Source organism: Ophidiomyces ophidiicola (assembly GCF_022830035.1).
Source record: "Ophidiomyces ophidiicola strain CBS 122913 chromosome Unknown scaffold_33, whole genome shotgun sequence".
NCBI lineage: Eukaryota > Fungi > Ascomycota > Eurotiomycetes > Onygenales > Onygenaceae > Ophidiomyces > Ophidiomyces ophidiicola.
Window position 1 is genome coordinate 18,386 of NW_026054673.1, and position 17,088 is coordinate 35,473.

General features: G+C 51.5%; 6 protein-coding genes across 6 annotated transcripts; 5 read left to right on the forward strand and 1 right to left on the reverse strand.

Moving 5' to 3' along the window:
• Window positions 1-1,792: 1,792 nt before the first annotated feature.
• Window positions 1,793-5,361, forward strand: LOZ57_005867 (uncharacterized protein; the record flags this gene model as incomplete). The annotated part of the gene is made up of 5 exons (XM_049254893.1): window positions 1,793-1,981; window positions 2,032-2,431; window positions 2,478-2,621; window positions 2,675-4,545; window positions 4,630-5,361. 5 exons carry the CDS (start codon window positions 1,793-1,795, stop codon window positions 5,359-5,361), a joined length of 3,336 nt encoding a protein of 1,111 aa, XP_049106060.1.
• A 3,057-nt stretch (window positions 5,362-8,418) lies between these two features.
• LOZ57_005868 (uncharacterized protein) lies at window positions 8,419-9,455 on the forward strand (the record flags this gene model as incomplete). Its single annotated transcript, XM_049254894.1, has 2 exons — window positions 8,419-9,135; window positions 9,189-9,455. 2 exons carry the CDS (start codon window positions 8,419-8,421, stop codon window positions 9,453-9,455), a joined length of 984 nt encoding a protein of 327 aa, XP_049106061.1.
• A 975-nt stretch (window positions 9,456-10,430) lies between these two features.
• LOZ57_005869 (uncharacterized protein) lies at window positions 10,431-13,173 on the reverse strand (the record flags this gene model as incomplete). Its single annotated transcript, XM_049254895.1, has 2 exons — window positions 10,431-12,543; window positions 12,596-13,173. 2 exons carry the CDS (start codon window positions 13,171-13,173, stop codon window positions 10,431-10,433), a joined length of 2,691 nt encoding a protein of 896 aa, XP_049106062.1.
• Window positions 13,174-13,517: 344 nt separating this feature from the next.
• Window positions 13,518-14,178, forward strand: cyn1 (Cyanate hydratase; the record flags this gene model as incomplete). Its single annotated transcript, XM_049254896.1, has 2 exons — window positions 13,518-13,541; window positions 13,630-14,178. 2 exons carry the CDS (start codon window positions 13,518-13,520, stop codon window positions 14,176-14,178), a joined length of 573 nt encoding a protein of 190 aa, XP_049106063.1.
• Window positions 14,179-14,763: 585 nt separating this feature from the next.
• Window positions 14,764-15,731, forward strand: LOZ57_005871 (uncharacterized protein; the record flags this gene model as incomplete). Its single annotated transcript, XM_049254897.1, has 2 exons — window positions 14,764-14,772; window positions 15,012-15,731. The coding sequence occupies 2 exons, from the start codon at window positions 14,764-14,766 to the stop codon at window positions 15,729-15,731; spliced, it is 729 nt and encodes a 242-aa protein (XP_049106064.1).
• Window positions 15,732-16,438: 707 nt separating this feature from the next.
• Window positions 16,439-17,032, forward strand: LOZ57_005872 (uncharacterized protein; the record flags this gene model as incomplete). The annotated part of the gene is made up of 1 exon (XM_049254898.1): window positions 16,439-17,032. The coding sequence occupies one exon, from the start codon at window positions 16,439-16,441 to the stop codon at window positions 17,030-17,032; it is 594 nt and encodes a 197-aa protein (XP_049106065.1).
• Window positions 17,033-17,088: the final 56 nt, after the last annotated feature.

Here is a 17,088-nt window from a genome sequence, read left to right on the forward strand (position 1 = left end):
TTGTGAGCGAGATGTCATGTTTTGATGATCCCCGTCTACCCGTAGCTCGTGAAACTCTCGAGTGCCTCTGTACCCATCCAATAGAAATATTTCCTGTACCCGGTTATCCGTGACCTGCCCTTGAAGTGACTGGGCAGAGGATGGCTGCCTTACAAGCCTCAAGAATTTGAGGTGAGACAGATACCGGGCCGGTTGAACCGGGGAAGCTGAAATCTTTACCCGTTCTGCTATCTACGAGCCGTTGTTTGTACACGGTGATTTCTTTTCTATTTGGTGTTTAGACTGTGTAGTCTGTGTTCTCCGTAGTAGAAATATTACGGGCTGCCTCGACCATCGCTGCCTCCTCTTGAGATAGTGTTGGTCGTCTTTTCCGCCTCGAATACCTTCTCTGTCACCCCAGTGGTTCTTCTCCGGCACAGCTTCTGTGGTCAAACGAGCGGTGGAGCTGGAAGAGGAAGCGTCTGTCGTCACACGCACAGAGTGACTTCCTCACCTCCAGCAACACAAGCTCCCGTCTGCCCGCCGATGTTCCCTTCATACCATCGCCCTCCCTTTTTCTTATTTTTACGCGCGTTGCACCTCGTTTCCTGACTTCTAAGAGCCTCTATATTATATTACTTGCAACCTCCCCTAATGCCGCTCACAAAAACGCGCCATGACTCCAGCGGGCTGCCTACCCGTCCAAACGTTCTGAAACAAGCCCTTGATCAGATCCGCCTCAATTATTACCGTTATGAGGTCACTACCGGGGTTTACTGCATGACATTATTTGAAAAGACACTGTTCAACGGCTTTGTCATGACGGTCTTTTTGCTTCTAGTCTGGGCGCTTTTCTTCTACTTCCCCTCGCTGCTGTACCGGAGAATTAGCCAACTCGACTGGCTACTGACCGGGCGCGATGCCATGGAACTCAAGGTCACCCTGACCTTGACAAACAGCCACGGGACGCCTGTCGCTCCTCCGGAAGTTATGCTATCCTATCCATAAAGAGTGATGCAAACAAGGATTCGAAATCGCCACATAATTTAGTGATTAGCGTTTCTATTCGCTGCGTCTGGCCTGTCCGAGCCAATTGTAGGTCGGGTATAAGTATTCTCATTATTTCTTTCTGCCTTCTAGCGATCGTCAAGGGTTCAGCAATGCTAACCGTAGAAGCTTTTGGGCAGCTCGAACGGGTCAATGTCAACCGCCGTGATAGAAACTCGTATGGCTCTTTGTTTGTCTTGTTCCGGGCAATATCTGGGTGGTGGAAACGCTCTACCAAGTTCCATGGTGCTAGAGAAGGGACATAATAATGGCGATTGATGACTGATGCGTAGAGAGTGCGCGGCTTCTGGAGCCGGTCTGCCCTTCGAGAATCCCACATTGGCTACTTACATCTGCGCTCTGCTGCGGATGTTCTGTCAGCGCTGAACCTGTATTTTAAACCTTTGATTTAAGATTTTACCTTGGATGAGTAAGCAGCCGTCAGCCCAGCTGAAGTAGATCCAGCACGGCCAATCAGTAGACCCGTGTGCTGCGCCTCTCCACCAGCCACAGAACACCCCTCCCCCCACTTGGTTGCGTATTCACGCGGCACCGCGACGCCTATATGAAGGCGACGACCACCCTGGTGAGCTCCGCCCACCATTGGCATAGTTTTGCAGACATCAATTTGCACCAGATAGTGTTCTTGGATTTGCTTGCTTGGATTTTTTCGTTCTATTAGTTGGCTGCGCTTGAGACAACCCCCTTCCGTACCTCTTGTCCACCGTTCAAGTAACTAGCGTCCACGGCGATTGTTGGCAAAGCCATGGCTGGCAAAGACAACAATATGGCCTATGGGGATACGCCAGGTCAGGGATCTAGTAAAGGAGGAAGTACCCGTGCATTATTCGGAGATACATTCAACAAACTTCGGGATAAATATCAAACTCACACGCAAGGAGCACCCGCGGGCCAGTATCAGCAGCCACACTACAATACGCAGGTTCCTCACTCTGTATGGCGTCCTGATGTCTCCTGCTTTCCCCCCATACTAATACAGTTCAGAATCAGCCGCCTTCCCAGGGCATCGGCCAACCTTCTCCACAGGGCGGACAACAACCACAACCGCCGCAGGGAGGGTACTACGGCAACGCACCGCAAACTCAAAACCCTCCATACCAGCAGGGTGGGAAACCCCCCAAGCCAGATTTCGTGTCTGGACTCCTTGGGAAAGTTCAGGGCATGGGATCCGAATGGGCACAGAAAATTGGCTCGAGCATTGATCCGCAGGCGTACGCCACTTACGGGCCCAGCACTACACAACCGGGAGAAAAGACACGGTACGGTAGCTTTGCGCCCGAGAGGGACTATAACGATGCAAAGTGGTACGTGGATGGGTGTACGTACATGTGGGCTGTCTCAAGGGCACTGGAGACGGCCAGGGAGTCAATTTGGATTCTGGATTGTAAGTGCCTTCGGTATATTATATGATCAATACTGACCGGAGAAAGGGTGGCTTTCCCCTGAATTGTATCTGCGGCGGCCCCCGGCTCAAAACGAGCAGTATCGGCTGGACCGCATGCTTCAGGCTGCTGCGAAGAGAGGCGTAAAGGTCAATGTCATAGTGTATAAGGAGGTGACCCAGGCACTTGCATGTAAGATGGTAGCTCTCCTCGGGGTGAGGCCTCGCTGATAAGGATGAATTTAGTGTCGTCTTCGCATACAAAACATCATTTGGAAGACTTGCACCCGAATATCGCGGTTTTTCGTCATCCCGATCATCTCCCTGATAAGAAGACGCTTCACTCCAACGTGGTGTCCGGCTTCCAGAACATGACTTTGAACCCCGCGGGAATTGCGAAGCTGTCCGGCGATGCGTTGAAAGGGCTGTACGGAATGAGCGACAATGTCATTTTATACTGGGCCCACCATGAGAAACTTTGCTTGGTTGATGGAAAATTGGCCTTCATGGGTGGTTTGGACCTTTGTTTCGGGCGTTGGGATACATACCAGCACTCGATTTCGGACGTTCACCCGCACGACATAAAAGACACGATTTTCCCAGGGCAAGACTATAACAATGCGCGAATCTTGGACTTCGTGGATATTGTGAACTGGGAGAAAAACGAGCTCGACCGAAAGACGTTTTCCCGCATCGGGTGGACCGACGTTGCAGTAAGTTTGCAGGGACCGGTGGTGGAGGACCTGCGACAGCTGTTTGTGGACCGCTGGAACTTCATCTACGACGAGAAGTATAACGTGCGAAAAGACGTGCGGTACTCGAAGTTGGTGCTCTACCAGCGGCCGCTTTCCTCGATGGGCTTCCACCAACCAGGGGCGCAAGGGCAGAACGCACCGCCACCAGGGCAGCAACCGCCGATCCCTGCTGCCTCTGGACAAGCGCCGGGCACCGCCCAAGGCCAACCTCAACTGCAACCACAACAGCTTCCTCCACCTCCACCAGGCCCGCCGCCGCAGCAGGCAGCGCATGGTACGCAACCGCAGTGGCAGTCTGGCACATCCTATTCCAACCCAGCTCAGACGACCACCGCAGCAGGAGCACCACCACCACCACAGCAAGGGTCAAGCCAGGCTCCGTACTTCCCTCCTCCCCCCGGACAGGACGCGTCCCGCGGCCTTTTTGACCACGGAGCCGGGCAGCAGGATGCCAACCGTGGGTTTGGCACGCTGAAGTCTGACGTCACAAATTTCGGCAATGTTCTGCGTGGACAGCTGGCCGGACAGGTGCACCGGTATCAGGACCGGTATCTGAGCGGGCAACGCGGGCAGGCCCAGTCACCGGTGAGAGTGGGCTGCCAGATCGTGCGCAGCTGCTCGAAATGGAGCCACGGATCGGCGCAGCCGGAGAGCTCGATTGCGGAAGCATACTGCACGATCATCCGGGAGAGTGAGCATTTCATCTACATTGAGAACCAGTTTTTCATCACGTCGACGGGCGACGCTCAGGCACCGGTCAAGAACAAAATTGGCGCAGCGCTCGTGGAGCGTATCCTGCGGGCGGCGCGGGCCAAGCAGAAGTTCCATGTCATCGTGGTCATCCCGGCGATCCCGGGGTTCGCGGGCGACCTGCGCGAGGAGGGCAGCCTGGGCACGCGGGCGATCATGGAGTTCCAGTACAACTCGATCAACCGTGGCGGGCACAGCATCATGGAGGTGATCGCGAAGGAAGGCGTGAACCCGATGGACTACATCCGGTTCTACAACCTGCGCAACTACGACCGGATCAACGCCAGCGGCGCGATGCGCGGCGCGGAGCAGCAGAGCGGGGTGAGCTACGGCGAGGCGCAGCAGCAGTACAACGCGGGCATCACGGGGACGGCCACGTCGACGTCGCGGCCGGCGTTCGACACCACGGCGGCATACGGACAGTACCAGGAGGCGGCGAAGCAGCAGGTGCCGCAGTCGCAGGCGCAGGGGGTGCGACCGGGCCGGTGGGACAGCGTGGCGGAGTGCTACATGCTGAACGGGGAAGACATCCAGAAGGTGCCGTGGGAGCACAGCGACGCGATGTCGGAGGTGGAGGCGTTTGTGTCGGAGGAGCTGTACGTGCACTCGAAGGTAAGGAAAAGGATTTTTTTATTTTTATTTTTTTTCCTTTGTGCGGCGTTATGGTGTATGTTTGGGCGGCTAATTAGCGCACAGGTGATGATTGCGGACGACCGCACGGTGATCTGCGGCAGCGCGAATATCAACGACCGGTCCCAGCTGGGGCTGCGCGACTCGGAGATCGCGGTGGTGATCCAGGACCCGACGGCGCTGGAGTCGACGATGAACGGGCAGGCGTACGTGGTGAGCCGGTTCGCGGCGACGCTGCGGCGACAGCTGTGCCGCAAGCACCTGGGGCTGGTGGCGGCGCAGGACTGCGGGCGGCCAGACAGCAACTTCGAGCCGGTGGGGATGGGCGGCAACGCGTACGAGCTGGGGACGGCGGAGGACCGGGTGGTGACAGACCCGCTGGCGGAGGGATTCCAGAGCCTGTGGAACTCGCGGGCGCGCACGAACACGGAGGTGTACCGCAAGGTGTTCCACGCGGTGCCGGACGACAGCGTGCGCAACTGGAACGACTACAAGGAGTTCTACGAGTACTACTTCCGCAAGGCGGCGGTGGAGCAGCAGAAGCAGGGCGGCAGCAGCAGCAGCGGCGGCGGCGGCGGCGGTGCGGACAGCGGGCAGGGGGTGGTGGCGGCGCCCAGCCGGTACGCGTGCGGACACGTGATCGGCGACGAGTTTGCGGGCGGGGCGGCGGCGGTGAAGGCGGAGCTAAGCCGCGTCAAGGGCACGCTGGTGGAGATGCCGCTGATGTTCCTGATCGAGGAGGACATCGCGCAGGAGGGCCTGGGGCTCAACGCGCTGACGCAGGAGGTGTACACGTGAGTGGACGTACTGGTAGTATTGATTGCTTTCTCTCTTTCTTTCTTTCTTCTCTCTTTCTTTCGCTCGTCCTATTCTTCTCGCTATTCTTCTCAAATCGCTCTATTGTCCTGCAGACTACAATAGCAAGCCGCCTAGCGCGCCCCGTCACGTGCCGCCCATTGACGTCCCCGCGCGCTGATTGGCCGGCTCGACCGCATCCCATCCGCATCCCAAGCAGCACGACGGCGAGATCTCCCAGGGGGCAGCGAGGGGGGCAGCGGGGGAAGAGAGAGAGAGAGAGAATGGCAGTGGGCAGACTCGCTCTTCCCAGCCTGCCAGACCGCCGACCGCCCGCCGCGCTATGCCCCGCCTGCCCCCCTGATCCCCAGATCCCCTGATACCCTGATACCCAGATGCCCCCCCGTGGCCCTATTGTTCTGCTCGTGTTCGCCTACCCTGCCGCCCCTCCAGCACAATACCAAGCCGGCGCCGGCGCTGTATTTAATGGCTCATTCATCCACACGCTGCTGCACATTGTCTGTCAGTCTGTTTGGTCGGTCCCGCATGCTCTGCCTTTCTTTCTTTCTTCGCGCGTCTCTTTGAGCCTCCTATTGTTTGTTTCTCTTTCTGCTGGATCCGGCTGGAACGGTCCTTTGCTCGCTCTCTCCCTCTCTCGCTTCGCTTGACTTGCTCGTCTCCATCACCGCTGTCTGTCTGTCTGTCTCTCTGTCAAACCTTTGCACGCCACGATCTCGGCCTCTCCGTTCACGGACTCTGTTTCGCCCATCGCCGGCCAGCCGCCACATCTCGCAAATCCCTCAAACGCCGCCGCCGTAGTCGTGCGCGCGTTGTCCCTTTGCGGCCTGCCTGCCCTGCACTCGTCGTCCTTCGAGCTGCCAGCCCATAAATAGCGCCCGCAGACCCTGGTGGTTTGAGCTGCTCTCTCTCTCTCTTCCCCAACCCAGCTCGGCTATTATTCCTCGAATCAGACCAGCTTGCCTGTTTGCTAATACTACTACTTCGTGACTTTCGAGACACTCAAACACCCCCTTTTCTCAATCATAATGGAGAACTACGTCGCCCCCAAGGCTCCCCAGACCACCGGTACGTCCCTCCCTATCTCACCCCCTACAGACACCGCCGGCTAACAGTTACAGGCCCCATGTTCGCCCGGGGCACCACCGGCCAATGCATTGTCATGTAGAGCCTGCTCTACCTCCGACAACCCCCAGCCCGGGGATCGGTGCCGTCAAGAAAAGACGCAGGCCGGCCGGGTGATTCTGTCTGCTTTTGATGCTTTTCGCTGCTGTGCTTCTTGATCTCCTTTCTGGCTGCACGGAGAATCTCCCTTGTCCCTCACTACTTTGTCCTCGCTGTAGCGGGATAGCCCGGCAAACATACGTCTACCATGGGTCTTTTTCCACGACAAAGACATTCTCGCAACTTTCATTTCTCGCTAGAAACGGATTTTCCTATAAGCACTGCACAATCGACCGTTCGAAAAGCTCCAGAAGCCGCCACAGTCGTCCGACCCGCCTCTCTTCTCTTTACTGGCTCTTTCCCTGGTGCTGCCATTTTTGTGGTCTTCTTGCTCTTGTTTTAATAACTTTTGTTTAAACCCCCCCCTTTATCTGCCTTCCCATCTCGTCGCCAAGACAAGTCCTGGGTTTCTTCTCGCCAAACCCACTGTATGACTAGGGGGGATAGATAAAACACCACACTCTTTTAATGGTAACCGGAATGGAGGATGGGACTGGATGGGTAGGACTGGGTTTGGTTAATTGATTTATCTCTTTTCGTTTCTACGTTCTCTCCTGGGGAAAAAGGGGGTGTGGGGGAAGGAGGGCGCCCCTTCGAATCCTTTCCCCCTTGCCGGCCTCCCCATTATTGGCAAATACTATATACAACCCACACATATACCCTGGAGACGGAAGGGGCTTTTTTTGTATGTACATACACTGGCCAGAAAAGGGCCCCCTATTTTTCCTCCTCCTGGATATCTCTTGCCGCTTTTTCTCCCGCTTAGTGATGCGTAGATAACGACGACAGTCCTGTATTGTCACCCCAGAAACAGCTAACTACTCCGTACGCTTTCGTAATTCGAGATAGTCGCGATGCATCATGCTGTGCCCCACGCGCCGCATGCCCCAGTTTCTTTCATCCGCGCGCAGACTTACAGCTGATTTCCAACGTCTCGGGCCTGCAGCCGGACGTTCCCCAGCATTAGTTAGTGATGGACGGGTGCACCGCGTCATAGACATGCATGCGTGCATTGAGCCGCGTATATTTAGATCGGCGTGCGCCTGCTGCACCAGCCCCGTGGTTCGGCGGGGACGATCATTTAACAAGCTTCCCCAGCAACCACCAGAAACGGATATACGTACGGAGTATAAAGCAATAAACTACAGGCGGTACGGTAGCATACCGTTTGTCTCATATTATTTTTATTCTTAAAACTGAGCGTCTCTATATATAGCTTACTAAACAGGGTCGCTAGATCACCAAGGTAGGAAATATTTCATTGGTCAAAACCAGTCAGCCAGCTGGGCATGATTGACAATGGCGCGGGTGCTACTGCCCAAGGCACCGTTTCTGGCATGAAAGGCCGGGTGAGGCTGTAAGCCAAGCCGGCTCGGCATGCCTGTCTGCATTCTCAAGGCGGCCCGTTGGATGTGCTTGGTCGATTCAGAACAAGTTATCAGTCAAATACAATAGGAGTGACGTGGCGGAATAAGTAAAAGAGAAAAGAAAACGATGGATGCGTTCTGGCCTGGCGATGGGCCACCTTTCGTCCATTAAGCTAAGTCCAGCAGTTCTGGACTTCTGATGCCGAGAGTACGGAGAGTGTGATGGGACGGGGGTCGGCAACTGTCGCGGATAACATGGCTGAACTCGGGCTACTGTCAGCAGAGTAGAGTCATCGTAGACACACGTGTACGGTCTCAACAGGTCTCTCTTCAATGCTTCCTCGTGGAGGGATAACTAAACCTGACAGCCAGCTATTCAGCTGATTGAAGTGAAATCTCATCTCGGGCTGCCGCCCAACTCATATCAGCTCACTCATTTTATCACCGAGCCATGATATCCACCGTCCCCAAAGCCCGCAGATCCATCGTGAACGATCTCACGGTCACCCCAGACACATGGGCTCACTACCCATCTATCGAGCGTTCGAACATCAAGTCATGCGTTTTCACCAGCCTTTCGTCATCCACTTACATCCGCCACTCACAGCTTAAAGGCGTGCAAATCTTCTCGGAACATGGCAAAAGCAGCTATATTGAACATTGTGACCTAGGCTCCTGCTCTATATCTGATAGCCACGTCGAGCGATGCTGTCTGCGTGCAACAAGTGTGTCCGACGACAGTCACCTGGAGCACTCGAGCGCTTCAAGGACCAAATTTCTTGGTGCAGGGCATGTTGAACATTCAAATTTTCAAGAAAGCAAGGTGAGGAACAGGGCTGCGGTGATAAGGAGCGAGATCAAGCAATGCGATCTGGCAGGTGATAGCCATGTAGAGAATAGTATCCTAAACCAGGTAACTCTAAAGAATAGCATGGTCGAAGGTGTGATCCTCGTCGACTGTGACATTAAAGATTGTCAGATATCTCGGACAAGACTTTCTGGCATGATGCTTCGATATGGAATCTGGAATGACGGCAGACTTGTCGGCAGTACAAGCAGTCAGCACGAAGCGGTTGCAATGCCTATAGCCGAATGGAGAGTCAGGCAGGAGCAGGATGCCAAAGCTTGGAGGCAAGATGAGCAGTGTATTGCTGCTGGGTTATTGGCAGTGAGTTGTAGTCCAGTAAATCCCAAAATGCAGCTGACACTGGTGTTCTGAAGGCTTCTGCATCAATAGCGCCCAGTCGAGACCAGCATTTAAGGGCCACCCACACACTACACAATTTACCTCGCCGTGAATGTGCCCCTCCGTCGTACGCATCTTTGCAGGCTCAAGAGGCGCCGAATACTTTTGAAAGAGGGCTCACACCCCCCTCGCCATCGTCTGATGGCTTTTCTGACACAACGGAACTTCTAGACAGTAATGCGGAAGAAGTCCATCCCCAGAGCCCAGAAAAGGAGAGGCCACCTCCGCCATATTGGCCCTGATCTGTGATGGTTTGGTTTTCTTTCAAAAAAAAGAGCATTTCAGCCACGACCTTGATTTGTCCCGGTTTTTGATTTTTGCATTCTTTCACCCATCCCCAGTTTCGTACCACTATGCTCCGGCTTGTCCCTTTATTTTTTTGTACTGACAGAATTGCGGTATAAGTGGGCGTTTTAACTCTCATCTGTTGGTGCTAAATGATTTTCATGGCCATCAATCACATTCTTCTGATAATACCCCTCTTGTTTAGTAGAAAGCAGTCGTACGACAGAAGGATGATCATCATTAAAAAAAGAAAACCGAATCCATTGAACGTCGAGCTGTAATTATACCATAATTATGGCCTCATTTCTTTGGATATGGGCGTCGAACAGCCCGTAATTGCTCCTCCTTGCTCTTAGCAACATAAAGGGGTGAAAAATGTGTAGTGAATGGAGGGTCTTCAGCTAATGCACGAATAACTTGTGAGGGATGCGTCATGGTTCGGTGAGATCACTAACCACCATGCGTACAGCAAAGCCAGTGCGCTCTGTACGGAGTAGCTCTTAAGGAGGATGAGGGAAGTGGGAGCCCGTCCTAAGCGCCTCGTTAAGCAGAGCTAGTTAGGTACTTGGCCTCGGCTCGGAATAACACAAAGCCCGGCGGCTAATTTCTACAAAACCTTAAAGCTTATCTAGGCCTTGATTGTTTGATGTATGTTGCTCTCTCCATGCGCATTGTGTCTGCCTGGACGAGTGTACTTTTGGAGGAGTGGTGGGTCCTCCTTCCTACACGTTGACCTTCCCATTTTGCAGCTCGTGAGCATAGCACCGAGAAATCAAGCCGCGTTGCTATAGAATGCAAAGAAACTAAACTGAGTACACAAAGCAAAAATGGATTGGTACGTATCCAAATAGACTAGATTAGCAATACGATTCTTTACGGCGAGTTATATCCCCTAGTTCCGCCCGTACAAAATCATCACCACATTATGAGCCTCACATTTGACGGTCTACATGTCTTCTCGCTTCCCCATCTTTATCCTGAAAGTCCTTGTGGAACGTTTCGAAAATGTCGAGCGCAACTAGGATTCCAGAACCTCCGCCGAATTGCTCTCCAGACCTAGCAACCTTGTAAAATTCCTTGAGCGCAGAAGCGTTGTTCTCCAGAATAAAATTAGCCACTGCGAGATACACATTCTCGTCCTCATGGTCATAGCGGGCGAATGTGATATCCAAGCGCGATTCCAGCGCCATACGCACACGCTGCATCAAGTCATTACAGAGTCGTGTGAGGCCAACGTAGTCGATTTGCATTTGCTTGATTAGTGCGGGAATATGCTTTTCCAGCTGTCGCATGAATTGAAGCGGCGTAAGCGAGCGAGGAGCCTTTCCCTTTTTAGACGCTGTCTTATTGCCCGGTAACCTTTTCTCCCGGCTTTCAAATTGCTCCTGCAAGCTTGCTAGACCTTCCTCCACTAGCTCTTCATTCCCGAGTAACTGACGAAGGGCTTTCGCTGTCTGGATTTGAAACCTCCACGGTTTTTTCTTTTTGAACGTTGTACTTCCAGCACTTGTGCAGCCCGACCGGAAGAGATACCGTGAGTACATGGTTTCCGGGGTTGTGGGGTACTCCCCAGCAAATAGAGGTCCCAGCTGCGCTTCAAGCAGTTTTTCCATCTCAGGCCATTCAATTCCAAGAGCCTCAGCATGACCAATGTGTTTCCAAGCATTGAAAATGTGGGCAACTGCGAAGATAGACTGATACTCATTTGCTAGTTCAATGCCTGCTTCCCCAACGTGCACTGCAAGGTTCAGCATACAAAGGCCTGTGTATAGGGGGTTTTTGTCTGCCATAAAATTGCAGTCCTGATTCGGTTCAATAAGCTGCAGGTGATTACAAGTCTGGAGCCCTTGTAAAACTTCCTCAAAATCCCTACCATGGGCCTCTGAGTGTCTCCTCGCCACAGCCTCCATATCCTCTTTGGTAGCGCGCCTAGTGATGTTCTTAGCCTGGTAAGAACGTATCTTCTCCCTTTTCATGAATCCATCAACTTGACGAAGGAATTTCAGCCCAATCAGCTGGAAAATTTGTTTGAGAAGTGGAGAATCTTTGGCTGGCCAGTCGACATCTCCTGTATTCAGTGTGTGGTGATCGCTCAGCGAGAACTGGAAGGTGGCGGCGGCATACCACCCCTCCCTGGCTAGGAATCCGGCACCTTGAAAAGACTTATCGCATACCTGACGAATGTCTAGGATTGTTCTAGCCAAGAAAACATGGTATACAGATAGAGTTCCATTTCTCCAAATATCGCATGTGCTAGCGGTCAGCTTATCGTGCAGGGAACTCTTCAAATCATCATGGACAAAAGTTGAATACTTGAACCGATCATTAATCTCCATGGAGCGAGCCACGCCAGCCATTTTGTCTTGGAGAATCATATCCAGTAGCAACTGAGAGAGAAACAAGTCTTCATCTGCTGTTTTTCGTTCCCATTCGTTATTTTCCTCCGGCTGTATTGGATCGACGAAACGCCGTGCCAGAGGAACAATAGCAGGAGGCCAGGGGCCCATTGAGAGATCAATATCATTGACAGCCAAGAATTTAAAGAGTATGTGGGCAGTCGGAAGATAGACAAACTCATCAAATGCATTCACCTCGAGCACAGTTGGATTAGGCGTTGATCCTTTGACCTCAAGCGTCGGAGTAAAGCAACAAAGAAAATGAATAATATCCATATAGGACCTGCGTGGGAATACCTCGGGATAGGTATGGTACATTTCTTTCTCGGCGCGGCGGACAAGCTCAATTCCTGATAGTGTTATCACAGCAGCGGAAACCAAATCTACCTCATTGGCATTGAATTTTGTCCATACTTTAGCTATCTCCTTTTGAATGTTATGAAGGTCCTCGAAAAAGCAGAAGAGTGTAAAACGGGCTTCCCAAACCATGTCAATCTCAGGTTCATAGATAACCGAGTCTATCTTTTTAGACTTCGGATTTGTCTTCTTCTTTTTCTTCTTCGAATCTTTGCTAGACTCTGATGCATCTGATATATTGCTGTTCAAAGAGTCACTTATACATTCGACATTAAGAGCTGCGAAGCGATTCCTAAGAACGAGTAAGCCATAAAATAGAAGAAGTACTGGTCTAGGCCGCCTACCCTAGCTCAGTAGCGTTTTTGTCTGACACTGTCTTGGTAGGTCGAGCTTGCTTCCGGGGACGTTCTTCCGGACCCTTTAAAGTCGCATAGGCAGCTTCAAGAACCTCAATAAAAAATGAATGGCCTTGAGAGGAAGCGTCGTCTATCCCCTTTTTCTGAAACCAGACTACGCAACGTTTCCGCGCGTTAATCGCCCGCATGAGAACCCTCTGGACACTTAAGGGCATTCGAATCCGCTTTTTGGTCCATGTTGCCACAGCATTGACCTGCAAGAGGATCTCCTGAGTTGACAGTTTATACTTTACGCTTGGAGCAGGGTCCGGTATTTCAGGAATATCCTCACATTTCACCTCCTCCTTCGCAAGCTTTCTAGCTTTACCTTTTAGCCTGGGCGCCGTAGAAACAGACGGCTTCGGGTTTTCAGGAGGGGCTCGAGCCGGAGCCTTGTTTTCAGCTCCATGGCTTGGCGAAGGTTCCGTATAGCCACAAGCCTTTGCCTGCTGGGCAAGCCATGTGGTGAAGGTTGTTGTGTCTTCTTTATACTGTCGGTAGCTACCAACCAAGATTTCAGGCAGCATATCCGCAGATTGCCCAGTCGTCGTCCACTGCCTCGAGGGTGATGAGAGAGAAGAAAGACATTTTCGCGGCGGGTGGGTGGTCTGTGAAGCACAACATGGGCGGCTGCATGTTGCCCAATGGACATTTGCTTTGTTTTGCCGAATTTGTCTTGTCGCGCCTGAGTCAGCTCCAGTGATTACTCAGCAGTCTTTGCCCCTCACGGACGATGGCTACCCCGCATTGGAGAAGCTGCTCCGCACAAGGCGTGGTGCTGCTTCATCCCACCAGCAAGAGACGTCGATAATAATTCCTAGTCTGAATTCAGCTCTTGATAAATAAGTTCTTCCTCCTCCTAATGGCAACCATGGCTGGTCTTGCAACGTTAGATGTATGTGCCTTGTAAACAAACTTCGGGAATCGCCTTCAAGGGCTAGTGTGTTGATGACTAGTTGGAAATGCACTCTAACAACCTGCAGTCTAGCCAACATCCCTACCTTCCGCAGTCTTCCTCTCTCCTATTCGACGCTAAAGCTAAAGCAAATCTCAGTTTTGAGCAGATTGCCCAGCACATTGGCCGAAATGAAGTAGCCACTGCTGCTATCTTCTATGGCCAAGCGAAGGCATCGAAGGAAGATATCCACAAACTCGCCGAGCTACTACGTCTTCCTGCCACGGCACTGGAAATGCAAATGAGTGGCTTTCCAGACCGAGGACGCTCAGTGGAGATGCCTCCTCGCGAACCGCTGATATATCGGTTGTACGAAATTGTGCAGAACTATGGGTATGCGTATAAAGCCATCCTGAATGAAAAGTTCGGAGATGGAATCATGAGTGCCATATCCTTTTCAACAAATGTGGAGAAGGAGACTGATGCAGATGGTAACAACTGGGCAGTCATTACATTGAGAGGGAAATGGTCCGCACCTCCCCTACTTCGCTTCCCTAATCTTCGAAGTACTAATAGGGAATTGAATATAGGCTTCCATACTCAAGATTCTAAATCACAGGATACATCTCGGTTGTAATGTTGTTCTTACTCTTGCCTTTTCTTGATCCTCTTTTTTTTTACCACCTATAGCAGAACAATGGAAATACCCAGAAACAACCGGAATTGCTAAGCAAGCTGTCACCAACCATGAATTGTGGCAATGGCGAGTTGCAAATTAGCAACTAAACCACCTAGTACTATGTAATGTACCAAATATTAGCATAGTATTCACACAATGTGCTCTGGGGTACAGCTTACCTCTTCCAGCTTTGCTTTATATTGGGCACACAGTTATTAGTGAGCTGCTCTTTAAAGGCGTCGGTGTCGCTCTGAATTCCATATATTAACTAGTCCGTAAAAGGATGCGTGACATGTATTTTGGTCCTTTTCTGGTGCTAAAATTTTCCCAATCAAAACAATGGCATTCCCCGCGCCAACTACTCTCATTTGATCCCTATATCTTGACCATACATATTTCTCTCCGTCAACACGAGCGACTTGCCCAATATGGAGCCCTGTAAACACCAGGTTGCTCGCCAGTTAAGGTGTACCTTCGCAGGATGCAATTATATATGTTCCAGTGAAAGGGAGCTTATGAAGCACAAGAAATACAGTCCACAGCATGAATATTGTCATAAATGCGACCAGGACTTCGAAGACGAAGAAAGTTTTATGATTCATAAGATCCAGAGTACCAAACATATTGCCTGCCCCATCTGTGGGGATGACTTTAAAAGTGAGGGTGGGCGTGGTCTGCATCTTGTCCAGGTACTGTTGCTGTATTACCCTGCAAAACTGCTGAAGCTCTGATTCATTTATCTCTGTTCAATTTCGCTAACAAAAATCGACTCTCTTATCACTTGCTGGTAGATGCACCGCGCAGAGCAAAAGATCACATGTGTCGGCTGTCATGCTACGTTCAGTCGTGCCTATGCTCTTATGGCTCATGTCGAAAGCGGAAGCTGTGAGGGGTTTACTGAAGAGCAGTATAGAGCTCAACGGATACAAAAACGCGCGACTAGAGCGGCATTAGAGAGTCAAATAGGAGGCAGGAGAGCCCTTCCTGGGGCATGTGGAACTACGGCGTCAGTTGCCGAAAGTCTCGACGGTGGCGTGAGGCTGAATATCCTGGACGATTCTGAGCTTCCGATCCCGGAAAGGAGAATGAGGGATATCGTCGCCAGGGCCAGCATCGGAGATGAAGAGTTGGATGATGCGACCTCCGAAATAAGCGGTATTACACACAGCACCAAGCAGTGGCCCACAATGGTTCTAGATGATAAAAATGGAAAGGAAAAATGCGACAATGATGACCTTATGGCCTTCTCGGACCTCGGAATAGATGATACTGAAGACAGCAATATGGCCGCCAATGAGGAAGAGACCGGCGAGTTGGATGACTGGGGCGAAGCGCCGCCAATGGAGAGCGGTGAAAAGCGACTGAAGGAGCACTTTACTCTCTGGGACACCGACCAGCTGTATAATACTGTACTTGGGGCATATGTTTGTCCTTGTGATAAAGTATTCAAGACCCCGGAGGAAATATCCGACCATTTGAACTCCGGGATCCATGATGGAGGGGTCGTCTAGTAAGTTCATAGTTCCACGAGACGATAGCACACGCTGACCCCATTCACCCGGCATAGCTGTCCGGTCTGTTTTCGCCCATTCAAAACCACGACTTCACTTGTTGCCCACGTTGAATCAGCCACATCACGCTGTAATGTTGGCTTGTCAAGCAACCTAGGCAAAATCATTGATGATATATCCGGAGGAGTCATTGAGGCAGGTGGGTACAATAAAGACGGGACAGTCAAATTTGCTGCAGCGCCAAAACAAGAAATTAAACCGATAAATTTGGATGCGATCAGCTGGTAAATAGGGGATGGTTTGTTGCTGGAGTGTTCCCTTGCATTCACTACAATTAATGCATTCGGGAGAGAATAAAATAGAGCGAAGGGACTTTGAGATGAAGCAGAAAGAAAGGTTATTTTTTACGTATTGTTGCCAGCAGGCTGTCTGTGATAGGCGATTTCGGAAATAGGCTAGTTAGCTGTAACGTAATGTCCAATCAAAAATTACAGGATTCAGCCAATAGAAGCATCTTATACGTTACTCCCTAGTGGCAAAATGGTTCGGGCGAAACATCAGGGCTTTTCAACGAACTCGGATCTCTAGAGCTATTAATTACTCCTCGCCTGGACCAAGAGCTATACAGTTCCAGCTTTATTATATTACGCTGCCAGTAGCCTTCGGCAATAGTAAAATAGACCCCAGCCGAACCGCACTCTATCATAATGAGCTCCTCAAATGCCAGTACTACTACACAACCTCTACCTCGCTCCGAAGAATACCACCTCTTCAAACGCTATGCCTCCATAACTTTTGTGATTGCCGCGCCTGTTTTAATCGCTGTTCCTCCTCGAAAATTAGATTTCTACACGATATCACTTGCCTCCGCGTTCCTCTTCTCCGCCAACTATCTAACTGCCGACCAGACCGGCAGGAGCATTATGGATCGATTGGGAGCACGTCTTCAAGGCTCCCATACACCTAGCATGCTCAAAGATCTTCCTACGGAGCGAGCGGAAGAAGTAAGAGAACAGCTGAAAAAGGCCAGGGAAGCAGCTAGACAGCAGGAAATACGACACAGTCCACTACAACAAGCCGACCAAGGGCATGCCGGTGGGCTGTCTGATCTCGGAAAACAAATTTGGATGGGTGGAGAGAAGGAAGGATGGAGAGAGAAAAGGATCGCCGAGGAAAGAAAAGCCTTGGAGGAGGGAAAGGGGTACGGTGATTTGATTATGGACCATATCCGGGATGCGATTGGAGTGCCCAAGGACATCGAGCACAATGAGAACTCCTCTGGAAACGATACGAAGTCCTGAATACCTAGGAATTTTATTTAAGACAGCCAGTCGTATTTTGACACTCCGCTCCATCA